Genomic DNA, 24,018 nt, shown 5'->3' on the forward strand with positions numbered 1-24,018 from the left:
TCCTTGATTTTTTTTATTCCTGGATTTTTCTCACACTTAAAAAGCAGAATTACAGCCAGGCCCTGTCCTCCCGGGATGAATCACCACAGCCGAGAAGTCAAAGAAGGGAAAACAGCCGAATTCTCAGCTCATCTGTTTGGGGCTGAAGCTGCCCTCCTCCTCCTCCTCTTCCTCCTCCTCCTCCTCCTCTTCCTCCTCTTCTTCCCTGTCCCGGAGGCGGTTGTGCCGCTGGGTTTCTCCATGGGAGCATCCCTGAACAAATCAAGGCTTCTCTGCGAGCTGGGAGCCTGGGAAAAAAAACTACGACCGAGGGAAAAGCAAACATCTCCAGCCCCAGGGCTGCGAATAAACACGGGAGTATTATTAGTAACCGGAGTGGGGCTGAATCAGAGCTGCTGATTTATGCTCTTATTTCCTTTCAAGAAGTTACGCTTCGGAAAGCGTCTCGGACTTTTCTTACCCGTGGGAGAAGTTTGAGCGGCTGGGCGGGAAGGGGATGCAGCCCCGGACGTGATGCTGTACGGCGTCAGCCTGGCTCGGGCATGGCCCCTCTTCTGCCGCACAGGTCCTTGTGTTCCCCTGGGATGCGGAGGGTGTTTTCCCCGGGACACAGAGCCTGGTGGTCCCAGGAATGGGGGTGGCTGGTACCCAGGGATGGGATGACTGGTAGTCAGGGATGAAGAAACCGGTACCAGGGATGGAGGTGATTGGTATCCAGGGATGGGGTGACATGTCCTGGGAAGGAGGGAACTGGTACTCAGGGATGGTGGTGACTGGTACCCAGTGATGGCGGTGACTGGTACTCGGCAATGATGGTGACTGGTACCCAGGATGGCAGTGACTGGTACTTGGCAATGGTGGTGACTGGTACCCGGGGATGGCAGTGGCTGGTACCCAGAGATGGGGTGACATGCTCCAGGAAGGAGCTGACTGGTACCCAGGGATGGCAGTGGCTGGTACCAGGAATGGAGATGACTGGTACCCAGGAATGGCAGTGACTGGTGGCTAGGGATGGAGGTGGCTGGTGCCCAAGGCTGGTGGTGGCTGGTATCAGCGGTGGAGATGACTGGTATTCAGGGATGGCAGTGACTGGTACCAAGGATGGAGGTGACTGGTGTCCAGGGATGGAGATGGATGGTTCCAGTGATGGAGGTGATTAGTACCCAGGTATGGCAGTGGCTGGTACCAAGGATGGAGGTGATTGGTACCCAGGGATGGGGTGGCATGCCCCAAAAGGAGGTGACTGGTACCCAGGGATGGCAGTGGCTGGTACAAAGGATGGAGGTGATTGGTACCCAGGGATGGGGTAGCATGCCCCGGAAAGGAGGTTACTGGTGCCCAGAGATGGCAATGACTGGTGCCCAGGGATGGGGTGAGTGGTGCCCAGGGATGGGGTGCGTGGTGCCCAGGGATGGAGGAGACTGGTACCCAGGGATGGAGGTGACTGGTACTGTTGATGGGATGAGTGATACCCAGGGACAGAGTGACGTGCCCAGGGATGTGGTGACTGGTACTCAGGGGTGGGCAGGACTAGTACCAGGGATGGGAGTCACTGATGCTCAGGGATGGAGGTGATTAGTACTCAAGGACACCAGGGGCTGGTACCAGTGATGGCAGGCACTGGTACCCAGCAAAGCAAGGTCTTCCCCTGTCTGATGGCTGCTGTCCCTCCACCCATGTGGCACAGAGCTGTGTGGGACATACGGCTGAGCATCATTTATCCCGGGAGGTGAAGGTTGGATGGGTTTGCCTTGAAAAACCTGCAAAACCCAATCAAAGCTCCTGCTTAAAAACATGCCAAGAGGACATAATGTGTTTTTTTTCCAAGCGTTTTTCCTGCCAGAAACCAAGCGATTGAGGAAATACGGAATTGAATGCAATAGCATCATCCTATTTTGGATGATGGTGCCAGCCAGGGGCTTTTCCGGCTGCATGAGCAAGTTTTATGTGTCGGGATGATGCTGTTTGCTGCAGAAGCATTTGCTCATCGCGTTGGGATGTTTGGAAGCGGATACAGTTGGGGTTTTTTTCCAAGCCTTTTTTTTTCTGGGATTTTGGTACAAATAAAGCCAGGGGAGGCTTTAAAATTGTTAAGGCTGGGTCTTCCCCATGCACTGCAGGCTCCCCGGGGCAGAGGACTCCATGGACTGGCGTCTCCTGCTATGTCCCAGCTCCCTCTAGTGGGATCTGCCCCGGGAAGAAGCATCCAGGGAAAGAAAAGGTGCAGAAATCCCAGTTTCCCCCCCTGTTTCTTCCAAACTGGGAATGGGGGTTCTCAAGGAGGTGGCAAGATTCAGGCTGCTCCTAGCACAACCCTACTACAAGACAGTAGAGAATCCTCACTCCACACCCCACCCCACCCCCCCACCCCTCCCAGCAGTGCAGAGCATCGGGAGCCAGTGGTGGGGACAAGCCGTAACGAGGGAAAAACAACTTGTATTTATTTATCCTTAAAATGTTGGCACATTTTGGAGGGGTGGGAATAATTACGCGAGCAGGGCTAGCTCCTCCTTCGGCAGCTGCAGGAAGGATGAGCTGGGAAGGCCCCGAGCGGCAAATCCTGCTCCCAAAATTGTCCAAAACACTCCCGTTTTTTCCTAAAACTGGATTTATTTTTTTTTTTTTTTTTGCCGCGAAGGGAGGTCTCGGGTTCTCAGCCCACCCAGGCTATGGCTGAGCCCTGGCACAACTCATTACACCACTGACCTTGAAGAAATACTCTGTGTTGTGGCTCCGGGAAGGGAATTTTGGGGTGAAATGACATCTGCAGGGATTCAGAGATCCCCCTCTCCCATGGGATGTGATTTTAGCATCCCAGCCGGGTGGTGACAGCATGGGTGACACCTACCGGCGTGTCCCCGGCTTCAGCGGCCCAGTTCCCACCAGCAGCGGGATTTGAGGGGGGGTGAGGGAGGGAGAGAGAGTCCTTGAAGTGGCTGCAAGTGGCATCATTACATGCACTGATGTGTGCACGGTCTCAGCCTGGGCTCAAGGGCCAGAGGTTGCCGCAATGGCCGGGATTCCTCATGGATGTACATCCCTGCTCTCCCTTTCACCTAAAATCCCGTTTTTTCCTTAAACAATGAAGTTTTCACCACCGATGCCTATTTGTTTGCAGAGGATAAAGGCAGGACATGATTTTCCAGGTTGTTTTTTTAAATATTTTAACATGTTTTAAAACCCCGGAGGATGCTTGAGCTCCTCCTGCGTCGCTGCGCCCGGGTGGGGAAAAGCAAAATGATGGATTTACACCTGGATTTTTTATTAAAAAATAAAATGGGGCAGCCTAGGAGAGCTCCCACCCTTCGGGGGGAGGCCAAGCGGGGTTGGGGGGGTGTATTTCCAATGCTGGAGGGAAAAACTGGGGGAATATCTGCTCTCCGAGCCCCCCATCCTAGATTTGGGGTGCCCCCAAATTTTGGAGTCTCCCTCAAGCCCCCAGCGCTGGATTCTCTCCATCTTTGGGTTTTCGGGAGCATCCCCACGACGCTGGCATAAGCTTTTGGGGTTGGGGCTGAACCCCTTGGCTTCATCCCAAAAGATAGGGATGTTTTCCCTGGGAGGGTTTGGGGTGGGTTTTTTTTTTTGGGGGGGGGGGGGAGAAACACCCAGGTTGCAAAAAAAAAAAAAAAAAGGATTGTCCGAAAGGAAATCTAAAGGTGTTTACAAAGAGCCGCGCTGCTAAAAATAACCAGCTCATATTTTAGACGGCCCTAAAAATAGGCAGCGCTGTTGGAGTGGCCAAACACTCCCAGGAATTTCCTGTGGGCTGCGGGCCGCGCACAGGGGGGTCCGGGCTCGGCGGCCGGCGGGGACGACCGGCATCGCTCCGGCTTTTTCTTTCCTGGGTGACAGCGAGATAACCTCCGTTGGGCCCCTCGATGCACAGCGGGATCCAGCCTGACTCCTTCCGTGGTCTGGGCAGCGATGGGCTTAACCCTTCTCCATCCATCCTCCCTCCCTGATAACATCCGAAGAGGTTGCGTGGGTTCGAGAGGGGTTTTTAAACCCATCAGCAGAAAGCTCAACCTTAATAGTAGACACTGGAGAATCTACTTGCACAGTTAAATGAAGGGATTGACTCAAGGGAGGTGTCTGGGGAGTCGGGGTGTGGGGAGGACCCTCTGCAGAGGGAGGGATGGAGGGATCCCCCCACTCGCCCCCGGGGACAAGCGATCCCGTGGGAGGGCTGGAGGGCGTTGCTGCAGGCGGAGCGGCCGAGTCACCGTCGCAGCGTCGCGGCGTCATGGCGTCGCAGGCCAGCCAGGGCTGGGGTTGCGATTTAAATGAGGCAGGGAATGCAAGAGGAATGGGTTCGGGATCGCAACCCGGGTGGATTGGGGATTGCGATGGAGGTGAACCCAGATCTGCAGCCCTGAGGGGTCTGGGGGTGCAACAGGAATGGGGTTGGGATCGCGACCCGGATGGATCGGGGATTGGAACCCAAATGAGCCCGGGATCGCAACCCAGGTGGATCGGAGACTGGAACTCAAGTGGGTCTGGGATTGCAACCCGGATGAGCCGGGGACTGCAATGCAGACAAACCCGGGACTGCAACCCAGCTGGGGCTGGGATTGCAACGGGAATGGGTTTGGCATCACAACCCAGATGGATCGGGGATCACAACCCAAATGAGCCCGGGACTGCAGTGCAGGTGGACCCTGGACTGCAACGCCGACGCGGCTGGGATTACAGCCCAAATGCGTCCAGGATTGCAACCAGATGGGGCTGGGACTGCAACAGGAATGGGGCTGGGGGTTGCAACACGGATGGGCTTGGGGCTGCAACCCAAATTGGGGATTGCAGCCCAAATTGGGGGGTTGCAGCCCAAATGGGTGTGGGATTGGAACCCAGATGGGTCTGGGACTGGAATCCAAATGGGCCCAAGTTTGCAACCCAGTTGACTCTGGGACTGGAACCCAGATGGGTCCGGGATTGCAACAGAAATGGGTTTGGGGTTGGGTCCTAGAAGAGCTCAGGAGTGCAACTGAGATGGGTCTGGGATCGCAGCTGAGATGGGTTTGGAGTTGCAGCCCAAATGGGTCATGGACTGGAACCCAGTATGGCCCGGGATTGTCACCCAGGTGGGTCTGGGATTGCAACCTAAACGGGTCTGGGATTGCATCCCAGAAAATCCCAGGATTGCATCCCAGATGGGACCAGGATTGCAACCCAGACAGCTCTGGGATTGCCACGGAAATGGGTCTGGGACGACCGCGGTGCTGCAGAAGGAGTCGCAGGAGATGCTGCCTTGCAAACAGCCTCGTTACCCTTAACGCAATTAGCTGTACCCGGCTGCAGCGCAGGCACCCATCGTGCCTACGCCGGTTGCCGTGGGTCCATCTTCCCTGAGCCCAGTGAAGGGGGTGGATTTAAGGCTGCTGCACCTCCTCTCTCATTATATGCACTGAGTTGGCCGTTCTCTGCCATGCAATCCAGGGAGGGGATGGGTGCATAGCACCCATCCCAGCCCCCCCCGGCCCCCTCCCCGGGATGAGATGCTCATCATCCTCATTACCAAGAGGAAATTTACTGGCTGCAACGGGAGGACGCAGCCCTGCTGCACGCCGTTGCTGTGGGAACGGGGTGAGCGGCTAATTAGATTTAATTAACGAAGCAGGAGGGGAGTGTTATGAACGGATCCGGGTAGGGTGCATCACCCGGCAATGTGGGTACTGAGGTGATGATAACGGGGGGGGGGGGGGGGGGGGAGGAAGGGAGAGCAGGCTTGCTCCGTGCCTCAGTTTCCCTGTCTGCAAAGTCACGGTACCCAGGGGACACCCCATCATCGGTGGGGACAGAGACCTCAAGGATGCTCAGCACCCCAACCCAGCATCATCTGTGCGCGCACACACCCCCCTCCCCAAAAATCACACGCCCCAAGAAAGCAGCCCCCCTCTTCCCACCCCTCCACCCCACCCCACCCCCCCCCCAATACAGCATCCTCCTCAGGCAAAGCCTCGCCGACAAACAGCATCCCTTCCAGCAGGATCCGGCCCTGCCTGCATCCGCGCGTGTCTGTGTGGGCACGGCTCTGCCTCCATCTCCGATCGCTCTCGCCTGCCCGTGCCTCGGTAACACCCCGGGGCCGGGGAACCCGCGTGCCGCCACGGACGCAGGCGTACGCCCGCCGCACGCATCCTGCAGCCGCTCTGCGGGAGGGCTTTTTTTTTTATATAAATATATATATATATACACACACACACAGAGAACCTTATCGATATAAATAGCTCCTCTATTTTATTTCCCTCCTCGCTGCATCCCAGCGCGGCGTTCCGGCTATTTTAAAGGGGGGATTTGGGCTGTGTGTGTGTGTGTGTGTGTGTGTATATATATATATATAATTTTTTTTATTCCTTGGGCCGCGTGGGACGGACCGACCCCGGGACCCGCATGCTGCAGATGGTGAGGACTCTGGCGCAGTTCACCATCGCGCTGGAGGACATGCGAGACATCGGGGACGGCATCGATGCGGCCTTCGCCGCCTCCGGGCTCGGCGGGGCGGCCGAGGAGCTACCGGAGAAGGGTTGCGGCAGTCGCGGTGGTACCGAGGTGATGAGAAAAGGGATTGGGGGAACGGGGCAAAGAGGTGGTGGTGGTGAGGGGGGTCCTGGGGATTGAGGAGGGGGTTGTCTGGTGGGATGGGGGGGGGGGGAATATATGGGAGGGGGTGCATGGATGCGTCATGTTTGGACACGTGTGTGCAGCCGGCAGAACCCGGCACCTGCGGGGTCTGGACCGCGATTGCCGTGGCAACGGCGCCTCCATCCTCATCCTCAGCCTGCCGCCCCCGGGGTTCTCCGGATCGGGGGGGGGGGGGGGGGGGGGGGGGGGGGGGGAAGGAGAAGGGGGGGGGAATGCTCCCACCCGGAGAGGGTAATGGGGGGGGGATGGGGGGGCTGGAGCCATCCCTGCCGCCACCCCCCAGTGCTGATTTACACCGCGGAGGCATCGGCTGGTGGGGAAATGCCCCAATTCCCATTGCGGTGGGGGGCTGACAGGGTGCTGAGCATCTCGGGGAAGGCAGGATGCAGCCGGGGTGCGGTGGCGGGGGGAGGGGGGGATCCTCAGGAAGCTTCACCCTGCTGGGATGGTGCGTTAACCCCAGCTCCCACTCATCCCAGCGGGAATTTCCCCCCACTGGGATAATACCGCTGCTGTAATGGTGGGGAAAAAAAAAAAAAAATCCCCTTGCCAAAGGCTGGGCCTCATCCTGCATCTCCTCGCCGCTGCAAAAACCCCAGCCGCCGGTGCAGCACACGGCGCTGGGCCTGTCGAGCTCACCGATCCAGCCCTTGGCTTCGGTAGCTGGGACGGCTCCGGAAAATGCCGGGAGCATCATATTGGGATGGGGAACTACGGGCTGTGTGAGGGTTGGGGAAACTGAGGCAGGGTTGAGGGGGGAGGTGGGGTCAGGCACTCTGCGCCCCTAAAGCCCATCCTCCAGCGCGTACTCTTCAGTCCGTAATTACGACAGATTAATTCAGCAGTGAGAGTGTTAATAAATGTCAGGCTGTAACGAAAAGGGGAGGTCTCAGCCCGTATCCCTGAGGACCTCGGCATCAGTGGTTTTTTGGGGGAGGCAGATTTCCCGAGGGGGGGGGGATTTGACCCGTCACCGTAACATTTGGCTTTAGATAGTTTCCTCCTTGCTTGGCTGGAAAGCCCGATAGCAACCTGGTGAGTGAGTGGGGAAACTGAGGCACGGCTCTGCTCTCAAGCACTGAGCAGGATCTGGCCAGGACCCCTCCCCATGGCTCCCTGGGGACCGCCGGGGAGATGGTGGCCTCCATCCATGGTGAGGATGGTTGGGTTAAGGCTTCCTCCTGTGGCTGTAGAGCGGCTTCGTGGCACCCATGTCCCCACTGGGGGCACACAACTCCACGTGACGTGGGCTCATCCCATGAGGAGATGGGGGACATGGGGGGTTGGTGGCTCCGGCAGCCCCCGTAGTGGCAGCAGGTCAGGGGAACCTGGTCCCAACATCCTGTGGTGGCTCCATGGGGCATCTCTGCACCCAGGGCTGTTGGGGCATCCAAGCACCCAGGACCTTTGGAAGATCCTTGTCCACAGGGGCTTTGGGGCATCTGTGCATTCGGGGTGTCCCCGTATCCATGGCTGTTGGGGTGTCTCTATTTATGGGACACTTTGAGCATCTCTGTGCCCAGGTCCACTGGAGCATCTCCACACCTGGGGCCTTGGGGGCATCTCTGCACCCATGGCCTTGGGGATGTCCAGGCCTCCATGACCTTTGGGGTGTGTAAGCATCCAGGGCCTTTGGGTTGTCTCACACCCAAAATATTTGCGGTGTCTCTGCACCCAGGGCCCTTGGAGGGTCTCCGTGAACAGGACCACTGCGGTGTCTCCATACCCAGCACCTTGGAGCATCTCCTTTGCCAGGGCCACCGGAGGGTCTCTACACCCCAGACTTTTGGGATGTCTCGCACTCAGGGCCTTTGGAGCATCTCTGCACCCAAAACTTTGGGGGTGTCTCACATCCAGGGTCTCTGGAAAGTCTACGCGTGGAAAACTTTTGGGATACCTGTGCCCCCAGGGCACTTGGAGCTTCTCTTCACCAAAATCTTTCAGGGTATCTCTGCACCTAGTGTCTCTGGAGCACCTCCATGCGCAAAAATTTCGGGGTATCTCACGCCCAGGGTCTCTGGAGCATCTCTTTCCCCAAAACCTTTGGGGTGTCTGGAGTGTATCCACACAGAAAACTTTGGGGGTCTCTGGAGCATCTCTGCACCCAAAACTTCTTGGGGTGTCTCTGCACCCAGGGCCTTTGGAGCACCTCTGCACCCAAAACATTTGGGGTATCACTGCACCCAGCACTTTTGTAGTACCTCTACACCCAAAACTTTTGGGGTGTCTCTGCACCCAGCACCCTTGGAACATCTCTGCGCCCGAAACATTTGGGGTGTCTCACACCCCGGGCTCTGGAGCTCCTCTGCACCCAAAACCTTTGGGGTGTCTCTGCACCCAGGGCCTTTGGAGCATCTCTGCAGCCCAAACTTTCGGGGTGTCTCACAACCTGGTCTCTGGAGCATCGCACCCCCAAACCGAGCTGCAGGGGTGTCCCCCCGGGTGCTGTGAACAAAGGGGGAGCCCCACAACCCCGAAGACCCCAACCCATCTGCTTCCCAAGGCTGGTGGACCATCCCTTCACCACCACCTCCCGGTGCCCCCCGCCACCCCATTAAACCCCCTCCTGCGGGGCCACAGCCCAGCGCTGGGGTGCCCGGGGTGCCGGGCGGGAGGCGAATTCCTACGGGACCGCTCGGAGCGAAACCGCTGGAGAGACGGAGGGCGCCGGGACCGACCCATGTAGGGCTGTGAGAGCCAGGGCGGGCTCCTGACGCGGCCGCGGAGGAAACCAGGCGTCTCTGTGCGCTCGGTGTCATGTACTTCCTAATCCTCCCGGATTCCTCCATCGGGGTGGAGAGGGAGCGGAGGGGAGCTGGACGCCAGCCGGGCTCCTCCGGCGTTCAGCCTCCCCGCCGAGCCCCCCGTGCCGGCGCTGACACCCGCCAAATAGCTCCCCTCCATCGTGTCACCCCAAAATTCATCTTGTCTTTCTTTCTACCCCGGGCAGGACATGAGGAAACACGTCATCATGACGCTGCTGGACACGGAGCAGTCCTACGTGGAGTCCTTGCGCACCTTGATGCAGGTAACACAGCACGGCCGGCAACGTGGCACCCCAAGCCACGTCACGGCATGATTGTCCCTTGCTTGTCACCGTCCTCGGGACCCTAAGTGGGACCCCCAGCTGTGGGTGCTCGACCAGCACTGACGCGGCGTGGGGATGGATTGGGGACGGGTGGCAGTGGGGATGTTGGTGACAGCAGGACCGGAGGTGGGAGCAGCATGGCAGTAGTGTCAAGAACGGGGTGTGGGGGTCACCTCTGTACCCCAAATCAAGCCTGTAAAGTTCCTGGTGGGTTGTCACCTGGCAGGTATCGTGTCCCCATACCCCTTCCCATGCTTGCCCCCGAAACATTCTTCCTCATGTTGCACCCTATCTCCTGGGCCGTTGCTGGTGGCCATCCCATGATGGGGGACCCCTTATACCCCCCGTTCCCATGTCCCCCCATTTTCTGCTCAGCGTCATTATCTGCAGCCGTGAGCCAAGGGGTTTTCTTGGTCTTTTTTTTACTGAGCTGGTTCCAACCCCCTGGGAGCAGCCTGGCCGGAGGGTCCACCCCACGTTTCAGATGTTAATGAAGGTGTTTCAGGTTAATGGTGGTCAACGCCCTGGAGACTAGGTCAGACTGGCGTAGGTGTGGGTTGTCCAACCACATCGCTGCAGGTGGAAACACCTGAAAATCAGAGCTCTGCTCTGCTGGATACAAAGCAGTCCCTGTAGGACATCTGCTGGGCATGTCCACGAGGGCATGGGACACCCATCATCCTGACACCAGGCTTTCTCCGTAGATCCCCTGTGAGGGTGCTCCCATGGTGGACCCAGATGTGCTCTACCAGATGTTGCTGTAGGAGGGAAGGACCTTTCAAGACTGCTGCTAGTGCAGATGTTGGCTTGGAATGGGCAGAGGACCCTGGCTGTGGGGCTTATTTTGGGGGAAGCTGTACAGAGTTTGGGGTTGGGTGGTCTTGGCATGGACAGAGGCTGTCCCATGATCTGTGTCCTCCTCTGAGGTGGGACAGGAGGCTGGTTGGAGAGGGGACAGCCGTGCGTGGGCTCACTGGTTCCCCACTGGAGGGACTGGTTGGACACAGGTGGGAGCCACAGGGCTTTAGTGCCTGAGCTCTTGCCTGGGGGACACGTCCCGTCACAGCGAACCAGGGCGACCTGGCTTTGTGGTGGGGTTCACAGGGCTCCAGACGCCCCCAGCTCCCTGTATGAGCTGGGACAAGGTGCTTGGATCCCTGTTGTGGCCCGGTGACATGTAACACGGTGGCTACCAGGGATAGGGACCACCCTGGAGCATCATCTTCCAGCTAAGACAGATGGTGCATGAGCAAGCCCTGCCTGTGCACCTCGTGTGCCAAGGCAGGGGCTGTCTCCGTGTTCTTCTTCCCCATCTGGTCCTCGCTCCCCCGGTTTTGTAGCGAGTGGGATGCATGGCACAGCCTGGCCCAGCTTCCGCTGGAGGTGTTGGCCACAGTAGGGCAGGTGAGGCAGGTTATGAGCCTCAGGAAGGATTTGGCCCTTCTAAATTGGGTTTTCATGAGATACCCACCGTCAGCCTGAAGAACTTCATCCTTGGGGGATGACTCCTCCCTCACCAGCTTGGATGGAGATGTCCAAAGCAGCTCGAGGTGGGTCCTGTCCTCACCACTTAGCTCTATGGTCCTCCCAACATCCTGAAGGTCACCAGCACACCATACTGGTTGGGCTGAGGAGGAGGCAAGGCCTGAGAAGACCTTCCTTGTCCTGCATCCCTTGCAAATCCAGCTCTCCCATTCCCGGTGGCGCTGCTCTCCTCTGCAACTCTGCCCCATGGGGGAAGGAAAGGGGTTTTGTAGCAGAGCTGTCCACCCAGCCTTGAAGAGGACCTGCTCTTTTCCCACTTTTCTTACTGACCCTGAACATCGCTTGTTGGCCATTGCCCAAGAGATGCTGATGGCGAGGTGGTCCAGGGCTTGACCCGGTGCCTCCACCCTGCTCACTCCAGCCCCTCCCGGTCCCCAACACCCTAAATCCCATTGGGAACCCACTGGCTCTTGGATCCCAGGGTTGTGCTGCCATGGTTCCCCAGCTGGGTCAAGCTCTGTAGGAGATGGAGGTGACCGAGGCTCATGACAGCAAAGGTTTGGAGCCTCGCAAGGAAGGCTGTGGCTGGGGGGAAGGAGGACACCGTGCTTTGGAGGTTCCTTGTGCAGACCTGCCCCGTTCCCCACTCTGCCGTGGGGATACACTGGGTAGGATGGGACCTAGGGTGGCTGGGGAGCAAAACCTGCTGGGATCCAGTGCTGTGTGGTCCTTCTGATGGGCCCCACAACCCAACGTTCACTGGGGAAACCCCCTGCTGCAGGATGCCACCGATCCCCATATTTACAGGGGTTGAAAAATTCATATTGAAGGGGTGGGAAAAGAAATCTATGGGGATCCCGATGCCTTTTCTTCCCCGCAGGGTTACATGAAGCCACTGAAGCAGCCGGAGAACTCGCTGTTGTGTGACCCATCGCTGGTGGATGAGATCTTCGACCAAATCCCCGAGCTGCTGGAGCACCACGAGCAGTTCCTGGAGCAGATCCACGACTGCGTGCAGAATTGGCACGAGAAGCAGAAAGTGGGCGACCTCCTCGTGCAGTCGGTAGGTCCTCGCGGGGTGGCTTTTCCCTGGGGAGCCCAGGCGTGCCCGCTCTCGGGCATGGCCCCAGCAGGAGAAGTTTTGGAGCAGGAAGAAGGGGAGTGATTAAAGGACGGGCCAAACACGCCTGAGATGGAGAACAGGAGACGATCTCCAGGCCTGCCGTCTGCTTAGCGTAACGGCGGGGCGTTGCGGCGACCGGCTGGGTCTGCAGCTCCGCGTTTCTGCCTCGGGAGCAGAAATGTCAGGGCTGAAAAATCGAAGGGGGCGGGCGGCGGGCGAGCCCTCCCCGAGCCAGCCCAGAGCCAGGATTAACCCTTTGGGACAGCTTCTTCCAGGCTTGCCCGGGATGTCCACGTTGGACCTATCCCCTTTCCGCCTCCCCCCTCCCGCCTTTTCCCCTCTCAGTTCTCCAAGGACGTGCTGGTGAACATCTACTCTGCCTACATCGATAACTTCCTCAATGCCAAGGATGCCGTCAGGATCGCCAAGGAAGCCCGGCCGGCATTCATGAAGTTCCTGGAGGTGGGTTTCTCTCCCCATAGATGCTGGCCCAGGTCCAGAAGAACCACCTGCAAGACTGCTGGTGAGGTGGGATTGAGGGTTAATGGGAGTAAACTGGTATTCTATGATCAGATTGGGATTTTCTCCCCCGCCGCCTTCTTGGTTTTATTGCAAAGAGGCCAGGTTGGGATGAACCGGAGTCATTCTGGGTGGGGTAAAAAGGAGTCACCCTGAGCCCAAATGGGGGTTGCTCTGGGTCCTGGGCTGGTGGCACCCCAGGACCCTGCTGTGTCCCACTTCATGGGCCCATCCTGTCCCCCACTGGTGTTTTGCAGCAAAGCATGCGGGAGAACAAGGAGAAGCAGGCTCTGTCCGACCTGATGATCAAGCCGGTGCAGAGGATCCCACGATACGAGCTGCTGGTGAAGGTGGGTGCGGGTGGCCGGGTGCAGGCAGGAGGACGTCTGTGCCGTGCTGGGAGCGGGTGAGACCACAGCTCCTCCTCACCTCCACGTAACGGGAGCTTTTAGGGGTCTCACAGCTCTCCTGGCCCCCTTTCCCATCCCTTGACACAAAGTTGGTGTCCCCAGGCATGTGCGCGGTTCTGCCCTCCTGGGGATGGTCACCCTAGGACTGTCTTCCCCCCCAGCATGTCCCTAAGGGTGTGCAGTCCCCTTCCTCTCTACCTTTCTGCTGGGAGGTTGGACATTGCAGCACCATTTTGGGACCAGTTGCACTGCCACCTCCTCTGTGCCTCAGTTTCCCCGTTCCAGGGTCACTCCCCAGCGCTGAGGCTGGTGGGGATGGTGCTTTCATAGAATCACAGAATGGTTTGGGTCGGAAGGGACCTTCAAAGATCATCTCGTCCAATGCCCCTGCCATGAGCAGGGACATTTTCCACTAGATCAGGTTGCTCAAAGCCCCATCTGACCTCACCTTGAACCTTCCAGTGATGAATTTTGGGCGTCCATGCAAGGTAATAGTGTGCTCTCAGGAGATGGTGGCCTCTTTAGAGGTGGCAAAGACCAGGCTGGTGGTGGCCAAAGCTCAAGGCTTCGTTTCTGTGCAAAACCTTTCCTGTATGGGGCTGGTTTCCATCCCCAGCAGCCAGACCAGCGCGGTAGGTCTTTTGCTTAGGGGTGTCATGGCATTGCTGATGCCCAGGCTTTGCCTGTGGTGATGTCCCGGCTGTGTTCCCCGTGGTAGGACCTGCTGAAGCACACACCAGAGGACCATCCCGACCACCCTTTCCTCATCGATGCCCAGCGCAACATCAAGCAAGTGGCCGAGAGGATCAACAAGGGCATGAAGAGCGCGGAGGAGGTGGAAAGGAACGCCCGGATCGTGCAGGAGATTGAGTCCCACATCGAAGGGATGGAGGACGTACGTACGAGGGTCTTACACGGGCTTGGTCTTTCCTTCTCCCCAAAATGCAACTATTTCTGCTCTTTCTGGGTCACCCCAGGCTGGGCCACTTGTTTTCTCCTCCGGGTCCTGCTTTCGCCATCATCACTTGGCCTTGGTCAGCTCCTGGAGGTTTGGGAAGGGGCTGGGGTGCCAGTTCTGAGCTGGGGGGCCACAGGGATGAAGCCCACGAGGTTCCACACTCACAAGCTTCCTTGTCCCCACAGCTCCAGGCCCCGCTCCGCAGGTTCCTTCGCCAGGAGATGGTCGTGGAAGTGGTAAGAGCGGGGTGGTCCCTTGTCGCCATCAGGGCCATGGGACTGCCCAATGGATGGGGCAGTGGGAGGCTATGGTTGTGGGTCATGGGATGCCTGTGTGCCCATGGGGGGCTACAGATGGATGGATGGACGGTTGGATGGAAGCTGCATCAGGGGAAGTTCAGATTGGACATTAGGAAAAGGTTGAAGGTTCTTCATTGAGAGGGCGGTCGGTCACTGGAGCAGGCTCCCCAGAGAAGTGGTCGTGGCACCAAGCTGTGTAAGCCAAGTTCAAGTAGTGTCTGGACAACACTCATAGTCATACGGTTTAGGGTTAGGAAGTCATGCGAGGAGCAGGGAGTTGGATTCGATGACCCTTATGGGTCCCTTCCAACTGGAGATATTCTATGATTCTATAAGGTTGGACAGATGGATGGAAGGATGGATGGATGGATGGATGGATGGATGGATGGATGGATGGATTGATGACAAATTGATGGGGACAATATAAAATCCCCCAGGTGTGTGTGGGAAGATAAGATGGGTTTGGGAGCACAAGGAGACAGGGACAGCCCACAGCAGCCCTGGGCCAGGGGTGGATAGGGAAGCTGGACGTGGAGACCACAGGGGTCCTGCTGAGCCCATGCCTGGTGTTCCCATGGCCCTGGTGCTTCCCTGCGAGTGAGACCCTGTGGCTTTGCCAGTGCAGCCATTGCACCATGTCTCCTTTCACCATCATGAGGACATGGCCGGTCCCCCATGCAGATGGTGGCGTGGGACCCATCCCACCTCACAGCTTCCGTGTGCCAGGGCAGTGCATGGGGAAACTGAGGCAGGGACCACTCCCAGCACTGGCGGTGGGGGGGAGGGCCTCACATTCACCCCTCGGTGTCTCCCACCACTCCTCAGAAGGCGGTGGGTGGGAAGAAGGACCGCTCCTTCTTCCTCTTCACGGACCTGCTGGTGTGCACAACATTGAAGCGCAAGTCAGGCTCCCTCCGCCGCAGCTCCATGAGCCTGTGAGTACACACCATGATTCACCCACGGCGTTAGGTCTGTCCCCACCGGCTGGGCTGGCTTTAGGGTGCTGGGGACATGGGTGCAGCTCAGCCAATCCCCCCCCCAAACTTTGCAGGTACACGGCAGCCAGCGTGATCGACACCGCCAGCAAGTACAAACTGCTCTGGAAGCTGCCGCTGGAGGACGTGGACATCGTCAAAGGTCTGGTACCGCCTGCTGGAGTGTCCCATCCCACCCCAAAAACCATCCCTCACCCCTGGCTGGCGGGAAGAAGGAAGGGGTTAATGACATGCACGTGTTCCCACACAGGTGCCTCGCAAGCCACCAACCGGGAGAGCATCCAAAAAAGCATCTGCCGCCTGGATGAAGACCTCAGCACATTGGGGCAAGTCAGCAAGCTGTCGGAGACCCTCAGTTTTCCCCACCAGGTATGAGGATGATGGCCTTGGTACTGTCCCCTGGCCAGACACATTCCCCATGGGACCACCCAGGATGTCCTCTCAGTAGGAGGGAGAACCTGTGGAAGGGCTGGTGGCCATGAGTATCTTCAACGGACCCAGATGCCACCAGCCCTAAATCCACAAGAAGGGTTGGGGCAGCTTCTGAAGGGTGTTTGGAGATGCACAGGGCACAGGGTCAGCGCAACATGGTGGTCCTGGTGTTATCCCCCAGCCAGACACCTTCCCCAGGGGACTGACTGGGATGTCCTTGGTGGGAAGGAGAGCCTGTGGAAGGGCTGATGACCATGAGTGTCCTCTAAGGGCCCAGACGCCACCAGCCCCAAAGCCACAATGGCTTGGGGCAACTTCTGAAGGAGGCTCTGGAATGGACAGGGGCATCATCACACCCATGGCTGATGGTGGCCCATCTCTGAGAGCTGAAGTATTGTCCCCATCCCCAGAGCCTGGATGACGTGATCAAGGACCTGATGGCTGCCATCCACCGGGAGCTGGCGGAGAAACAATCCCTGTCCTTCAGCATGGCCTTCCCCCCCAACAAGGTGGAGCTCAGCACCACCAAAGCTGATGGCACCGAGTCCTTCATCTTTGAGTTCCCCAACCCCGATGCCCGGCTTGGCTTTGAGCAAGCCTTCGAGGACGCCAAGAAGAAGCTGGGTAACACTAGGGACCGGGGAGGTGGACACAGTGGTGGGCTTGGCTTCATGCCCCCCCCTCTGGTAGACCCTTTTTCTTCATCACTTCCTCATCCTCCAATTTGATTCTCCCAGCTTCCAGCAAAAACTGCCTGGACCCAGAGTTCCTCAAGGCCATCCCCATCATGAAGACACGGAGCGGGATGCAGGTACTTGGTGGCTGGGGTCAAGCATCCCACAGGAGCTGCGGTCTTCTCCATCCCGGTGGCCTTGCCACCAGATGCCGAGAGATCCTGGGTCGTTCCCGAATGACCCGGCTCATCCCATCTTTTGCTCCTTTGCAGTTTTCTTGTGCTTCTCCCAGCCATGGCAATCCAGAAAGCTCCCACGAGGTTTGGGTTTGCAACAGCGATGGTTACGTGGGGCAGGTTTGTTTGCTCAGCATCCGTAAGGAGCCCACGGTGGAGGCGTGCATCGCCGTCTGCTCTGCCAGGATCCTCTGCATCGCCTCCGTGCCTGGTCTCAAGCGGGCGTATAGGTAGGACATTCCCACTGGCACCGCGGAGCCGGCGGGCATGGGGCGATGCTGGAGCTGCTTCTTTCCCCCCCTCCCCTCCCCTCGTCGCGGCAGGGAGCGTGCCGAGCCGGTGGGCAGCCCCTCCTCGGAGCCGATGCCGGCACAGCCAGAAGATGCGGGGCCGCAGCCGTGCCTGCACATCTCCATCTCGGGTTCGTCGCTGGAGCTCTCGGAGCCGGTGGACGGTGGCAACAGGGAGCTGGTGCCCTTCGATAGCGATGACACGGATGATGAGTCCTCGCCCAGCCCCTCGGGGACGCTGCAGAGCCAAGCCAGCCACTCCACCATCTCCTCCAGCTTCGGCAGTGAGTCCCCACTTAGCAAAAATACACTTCTTTGTCCCAAAATCATAGAATTATAGAAGGGTTTGGGTTGGAAGGGACTTTTAAAGGCCATCTGGTCCAACCCCCTGGCATGAGCAGGGACGTCTTCAACTAGATCTGGTTGCTCAGAGCCCCGTCCAAACTGGCCTGGGATGTTTCCAGCGATGGGGCATCTCCCACCTCTCTGGGCAACCTGGGCCAGGGGCTCACCACCCTCAGCATAAAAAATATTTTCCTTATATCTAGTCTGAGTCTACCTACTTTTAGTTTAAAGCCATTACCCCTTGTCCTGTCACCACAGGTCCTACTAAAATGATGGGCAGCTCCATCGTTTTGGCCACACCGCGCTGCATTCCTCAGGGAATTCCACAGCTGGAGGCTTTTGAGCCAAGGAAATCCTGGGAAAAGAGATGCTGGGGGGCATCAGCCCAGCCCCATGGTGCTGGGATGGGGCTGGTGGCTTCGTTAAAATCTGATGGGTTTGGGGCCACCAATGCATTCCTATGTCCTCCCTCGGGCTTGACATAGAATCATAGAATTATAGAATGGTTTAGGTTGGAAAGGACCTTGAAGATCATCCAGTTCCAACCCCCCTGCCATAGTCAGGGACACCTCCCACTAGACCAGGTTGCCCAAGGCCACATCACAAGGGGACCCATGGTCTCTTCCCCATCACTTTGGTGGGTGTCAGGTGGTCCCGTACTGACCCATTCCTTCCTCGTCTTCTGCAGATGAAGAGATCCCAAGCTGCAAGGAGGCAACGGCAGAGACAACGAGCTCAGAGGAAGAGCAGGAACCCGGCTTCATGCCCATCACCGGCACCTACGGCCAAAACCGGCACGGCGAAAGCCCCACGGACGGTCGAGCCCTACGCCGCTCCAGCCGCGGCTCCTTCACCCGGGGCAGCCTCGAGGACCTCCTCAGCCTTGATCCTGAAGCCCATCAGAGCTCCATGTGGCTGGGCACCGAGGATGGCTGGTACGTCCTCAAGATGGGGGGGGACACACATGGGGTGGAACCTGATCCCAGCTGAGCCTCAAGCTTTGCTCGTTTCCCACAGCATCCATGTGTACCAGTCCTCGGACAACATCCGTAACAGGAAGAACAGCATGAAGATGCAACACGCGGCTGCCGTCATGTGCATCCTGTAAGTGAGGAAGAAGATTTTTGGCTCTGGGGTGTCCAGAGTGAGGTGGTTCGGGGTGGCTGAGTGAGGTTCTGCGACCGGTTGTCCAAGGGTTTTTCTCTCCGCAGGTACCTCGATAACCAGGTTTTCGTGTCGTTGGCCAACGGGGAGCTCGTTGCGTATCAGCGGGAGGCAGGTGAGGCCGGATCGGGGCCATCAAAGGGTGCTGGGGAGGGGGGGGGTTAAAACATGGCCCCAAAGTGGTGACCGGTGGGTGCTTGGGCAGCCCCCCAGGGAGGGATGCTCAGAGTGCGGGTGGCTTCCCTGCCTCCGCAGGAAGGGACATCCTTCAAGCGATGCTGAAGACCCCAAAATCAGAGCCAGGAGGAGGCGTGCATCTTCCTCCTGGTCCCTGCCCGCTGCTGGCATCCCCTGGGGACATCAGCTCATGTCCCCTGTCATGGGGGACCTGGAGATGGGCATCTCCAGCCACTGCATCCCATCGGCTGGGTCAAGATAGGGTTTTTTTGGGGGATGCTTTAACTACCTACCCCATTCCCACCACCCTCACAGGCCGCTTTTGGGACCCCCAAAATTCCAAGTCCCTGTCCCTGGGCTCACCGGGGAGCCCCATCACCAAGATGGTAGCGGTGGCGGGGAAGCTGTGGTGTGGCTGCCAAAACCGGGTCATCGTCCTCAACACCGCCACGCTGGCGCAAGAGGTAGCGCGGGCGATGGCGGGAGGTCGGGGGGCGGGTGATGGGCATGGTTGGCATCATCAGCGGCATCGTTGTGGCTCTCTGTCCACCCCATAGCACACGCTCCAGGTGGGACAGGACAGCGGGCGCAGCGTCACCTGCATGGTGAGCGCAGGGACAGGCGTGTGGGTGGCGCTGCAGAGCAGTGCCCAGGTCCGGCTTTACCACGCCACCAGCTACGAGCAGTTGGCCGAAGCGGATATCACCCCCCCGGTACACAAGATGCTCGCCGGTAAGTCCCACCGGTGACAGGTCTCCGGTGGGTACCTGTGCCCATCATCTGCCTTGAAAATGCCATGCCCTGCAGCATCCAGCACTGGGAATATTAATATCTCCTGCATCCCAGTGAGCTTCAGGGAAGGACACCCGACTTGTCGCTCTCGTGGGGTTCATCCTCGGTGTTCTGCAGCTGCGTAATCCCACGGGGAAATAGGGCAGCCCCATGGCAGACGGATAATCCTGCACAGAAACAGGGCATCCCTTGGGCATCGGCATAATCCCCGTAATAGGGAATTCCCCTGGTGGCTTCATAATCCCATGCAGGAATAGGGCATCCCCTGGGCCTGTGCGTAATCCCATGCAGAAATCGGGCAAACCCTCGGCAGCTGCATAATCCCACACGGAAATAGGGCAGCTCCTGGGTGGTGGTGTAATCCCAGACAGGAATAGGGCAGCCCTTGGGCACCTGCATAATCCCACAGGGTAATAGACCATCCTCTGGGTGGCTTCATAATCCCATGGGGTAATAGGGGAGCCCCTGGGTGGTTTCATAATCCCATGAGTTAATAGGGCAGCCCATGGCTGGCTGCATAATCCCACAGAGAAACAGGGCAGCCCTGAGTGGATGTATAATCCCATGAGTTAATAGGGCAGCCCATGGCTGGCTTTATAATCCCATGCAGGAATAGGGCAGCCCATGGCAGCTGCATAACCCCACTGGATAATAGGGCAGCCCTACGGCAGCTGGATAATCCCACAGAGAAATAGCGTAGCCCCCTGGCATGTGCGTAATCCCACAAAGAAACCTTGAGGTAGCTTCATAATCCCACAGCGTAATAGGACAGCCCTATGGCAGCTGCATAATCCCATGTGGAAATAGGGCAGCCCTATGGCAGCTGTGTAATCCCACTGGGTAACGAGGAGTCCCCTGGATTGCGGCATAATCCCACGTGGAAATAGGGAACCCCCTGCGCATCTGCATAATCCTGTGGGGGTATAGGGAATCCCCTGGATGGCTTCATAATCCCATGTGGGAATAGAGCAGCCCCCGGCTAACTGCATAATCCCACAGGGAAATCGGGCAGCCCAATCTGGCAGCACCCAAGGGTGCCTTTTACCAGCCAGGGAGGGGAGTTTGTGGGGTCCCTTCCCCACGTCCCACATCCCCCAAATACCCCTGGGAACGCAGAGGGGTGACATCAGCGGGGTTGACCGCCCCGTGCCGGGGCAGGGCGGGATGCTGACGGCCGGGATGCTCGACAGGCTCGGATGCCATCATCCGGCAGCACAAGGCGGCGTGCCTGCGGATCACGGCTCTCCTGGCGTGCAAGGATTTGCTGTGGATCGGGACCAGCGCCGGCGTGGTGCTGACCCTCGCCGTCTCAGCCAAGGCGGCCCCGGTGCTGGTGGGGCTCTCCCAGGGTCACACCGGTCACGTCCGCTTCCTCACCGCCATCGAGCTGCCCGACGGCTTCGACGTCCTCTTCCCGTTGCCGAGGGAGACAGGTAGGTGGGATGATGGGGCGGAAAGGGGGGGGACCCAATCCTGACCCACTCCGTTTTTGTTTTTTTTTACGGGGTGGGGAATGCTGTCCCATTGGCGGATAACTGGGAATAGCCTTGAAATGTGGTCATCAGCGTCCCCGCTCCCTCCTCGCCTCGTTAAAATCGAGGGAGAAAAATTGGGGGGAGAGTGGAGGGGAGAATTGGGTGCTAAATTGCCACTACACTTGCTCGAGTGACTCCAAATTTCCCTGTGAGGCCCTAATTCCCATGGGAATTCCCATCGGAAAGTCACACACTGAGTCTCGCCCAGCCCAGCTCTAAAGTGGGGGTGGGATGGGGAGAAGGTGGCAATGGCGGGGGGAGAAGGTGGTAATTTGGGTGGGAGGGGCTAAAATGGGCAGGAGGGGTTAATTTGGGGTGGGAGAGGCTACTTGGGGGTGGGAGGAGTTTTGGGGGGCCAAGATGTGGCACATGGGAAAGTGGTGGTGACATACGGAAGATGCTGGCGGGAGGATACTGGGATGATGATGTTGGGATGGTGCTGGGAAGATGCTGGGGGATGCCGGTGGGATGCTGCTGGTGGGATGTTGTTGAGATGACGCTGGGATGCTGCTGGTGGGATGATGCTGGTGCGATGCTGGTAGGATGGTGCTGGTGGGAGGATGCTGGTGGGATGGTGCTGGTGGAAGGATGCTGGGATGCTGCTGGTGGGATGTTGGTGGGAGGATGCTGGGATGCTGCTGGAGGGATGTTGGTGGGATGACACTATGAGGATGGTGGTGGGAGGATGATACTGGGATGGTGCTGGTGGGATGCTGGTAGGATGGTGCTGGTGGGAGGATGCTGATGGGATGGTGCTGGCGGAAGGATACTGGGATGGTGCTGGTGGTATGCTGGTAGGGTGATGCTGGGGGGATTTTGGTGGGAGGATGCTGGGATGCTGCTGGAGGGATGTTGGTGGGATGACGCTGGGAGGATGCTGGTGGGAGGATGATGCTGGGATGGTGCTGGTGGGATGCTGGTAGGATGGTGCTGGTGGGAGGATGATGCTGGGATGGTGCTGGTGGAAGGATACTGGGATGGTGCTGGTGGTATGCTGGTAGGGTGATGCTGGTGGGACGATATTGGTGGGAGGATGCTGGGATGCTGCTGGTGGGATTTTGGTGGGATGACGCTGGGAGGATGCTGGTGGGAGGATGATGCTGGGAGGATGGTGGTGGGAGGATGATGCTGGGATGGTGCTGGTGGGATGCTGGCAGGATGCTGCTGGTGGGACAATTCTGGTAGGATGCTGCTGGTGGGAGGATGCTGGTGGGATAGTGCTGGTGGGAGAATACTGGGATGGTGCTGGTGGGATGCTGGTAGGGTGATGCTGGTGGGACAATGTTGGTGGGAGGATGCTGGGATGATGCTGGTGGGATGATGATGCTGCGATGATGCTGGTGGGATGATGCTGGGATGATGCTGCTGGGGTGATGCTGGGATGGTGCTGGGATGATGCTGCTGGGATGATGCTGGGATGGTGCTGCTGGGATGCTGCTGGGATGATGCTGCGATGATGGTGCTGGGATGCTGTTGGGACGATGATGCTGGGATGATGCTGATGGGATGATGAGGCTGAGATGATGCTGCTGAGGAACAGGGGAGTTGCGGGGGGAGGCGTTTTACAGCACATTTGGGTTCTGCCCTTGGCAGGGGCCGAGAAGCCGAGTGAGGCAGAGAAACGAGACCCCTCGCGCCCCCGCGCCCCCGCTCTCGCCCTCTCCAAACCCAAGATGCTGGTGATCAGCGGGGGGGACGGCTATGAGGATTTCCGCCTGACCAGCAGCAGCGAGACGGTGGGCCGGGACGACAGCACCAACCACCTCCTCCTCTGGAGAGCCTGAAGGGCCGCGGGACCCCCCGCCCGGGGCCATCCCAGCGAGGAAAAGGGGTGCTGACCCCCTTATATGCAGGATGGGGGGTTCCAACCCCTCTCCCCACCACCCCCAGCCCCAGCGCCTCTCATCTCCAACCCGGCTGCTCTCTGTGTGCTCGGGGTTGGGGGGGATGAGCCCCGGTCCCCTCGCCGTCCCCCCGGCCACCACCGCGTCAGACTCGGGGAGGGGGGGGGAGAAAGGGGGGAACGATGACACCGCTTTTGGGGTGTGGAGAAGATTGGGGGGTGGGGTGGGGGGGTGCATTCGCTTGGGAAGGCGCTAACGAAGGAGGGAAGGCGTTAACGAGCATCCCTGGGGACCGGCCGGAGGATGCTGTACAGGAACCTGCCTTGCTCTCCGGTTTTGTGTGTGCCTGCTTTGGGGTGGGGGTGCGGGGTGGGTGTCACCCCCTCCCTCCCATCCCCCCGGGACCCCCCGGCCACGCCACGGGACCACCCCAGGGACAATACGCCCGTGGTGTGTCCCCCCCCTCCGCCCCGGGCCTCCCGCTAACCCGCTCGCTCCATCGCCAGCACCCAAATAGCTCTGTTTGTTTGTTCGTTTGTTTTAAATATATATATATTATATATATAAACATCCTTATTTATTTAAGGGGTGGGGGTGGGGGGATGGTGGGGGGGTGTACGGCGCGTGGTCACAGCTCTGCTCTGGAGTTGTGGGATGAAAACCTTCCCAGTTCATCGCCCCGAGGCAGAGCCGGACCCCACTGGTGGAGCTGGACCCTGCAGGGATGCTGGTGGAGGAGGGGGTGAACTGATGGGGGGGGGGGGAGGAAGGAAATTGGCGGAGCCCCCCTCCCCCAGTCTCCGTGATTCCCGTGGGATTTCGCAGGGGGATGAAGGCACCGCTGACGTTCAAAGCATCTTCTGGATGAGAGCAACTGTCATTGCCTTCCTCGGCCAGACACCAGGGATGTGTCCCCCCCCCTAAATTGGAGTGACAGCGGTGGGGGCCCTAAACCCGAGGCTTTCCTGAGCCAAACTCCCCCGTTTGCCCTATTTTTTCCCCCATTT

The 24,018-nt window shown here is 58.6% G+C and overlaps 1 protein-coding gene across 1 annotated transcript in view; it reads left to right on the plus strand.

Moving 5' to 3' along the window:
• The window catches only part of ARHGEF17 (Rho guanine nucleotide exchange factor 17), a gene marked incomplete at its 5' end in the record, with an annotated part of 38,759 nt that extends 15,563 nt beyond the window's left edge, over window positions 1-23,196 (plus strand). Inside the window, 20 exons of the mRNA XM_082498215.1 lie at window positions 9,596-9,673; window positions 12,099-12,281; window positions 12,687-12,803; window positions 13,118-13,210; window positions 13,989-14,165; window positions 14,414-14,464; window positions 15,353-15,462; window positions 15,579-15,664; window positions 15,773-15,891; window positions 16,365-16,578; window positions 16,692-16,765; window positions 16,901-17,094; window positions 17,188-17,438; window positions 18,188-18,434; window positions 18,517-18,603; window positions 18,711-18,778; window positions 19,156-19,304; window positions 19,398-19,572; window positions 20,823-21,065; window positions 22,761-23,196. Coding sequence (XP_082354341.1) covers window positions 9,596-9,673; window positions 12,099-12,281; window positions 12,687-12,803; window positions 13,118-13,210; window positions 13,989-14,165; window positions 14,414-14,464; window positions 15,353-15,462; window positions 15,579-15,664; window positions 15,773-15,891; window positions 16,365-16,578; window positions 16,692-16,765; window positions 16,901-17,094; window positions 17,188-17,438; window positions 18,188-18,434; window positions 18,517-18,603; window positions 18,711-18,778; window positions 19,156-19,304; window positions 19,398-19,572; window positions 20,823-21,065; window positions 22,761-22,951 — 2,907 coding nt within the window. The 3' untranslated portion in view covers window positions 22,952-23,196. The remainder of the gene's footprint in view (window positions 1-9,595; window positions 9,674-12,098; window positions 12,282-12,686; window positions 12,804-13,117; window positions 13,211-13,988; window positions 14,166-14,413; window positions 14,465-15,352; window positions 15,463-15,578; window positions 15,665-15,772; window positions 15,892-16,364; window positions 16,579-16,691; window positions 16,766-16,900; window positions 17,095-17,187; window positions 17,439-18,187; window positions 18,435-18,516; window positions 18,604-18,710; window positions 18,779-19,155; window positions 19,305-19,397; window positions 19,573-20,822; window positions 21,066-22,760) is intronic.
• Between the last annotated feature and the right edge of the window lie 822 nt (window positions 23,197-24,018).

This window comes from Vanellus vanellus (assembly GCF_965231255.1).
Source record: "Vanellus vanellus genome assembly, chromosome: 1".
Lineage (NCBI taxonomy): Eukaryota > Metazoa > Chordata > Aves > Charadriiformes > Charadriidae > Vanellus > Vanellus vanellus.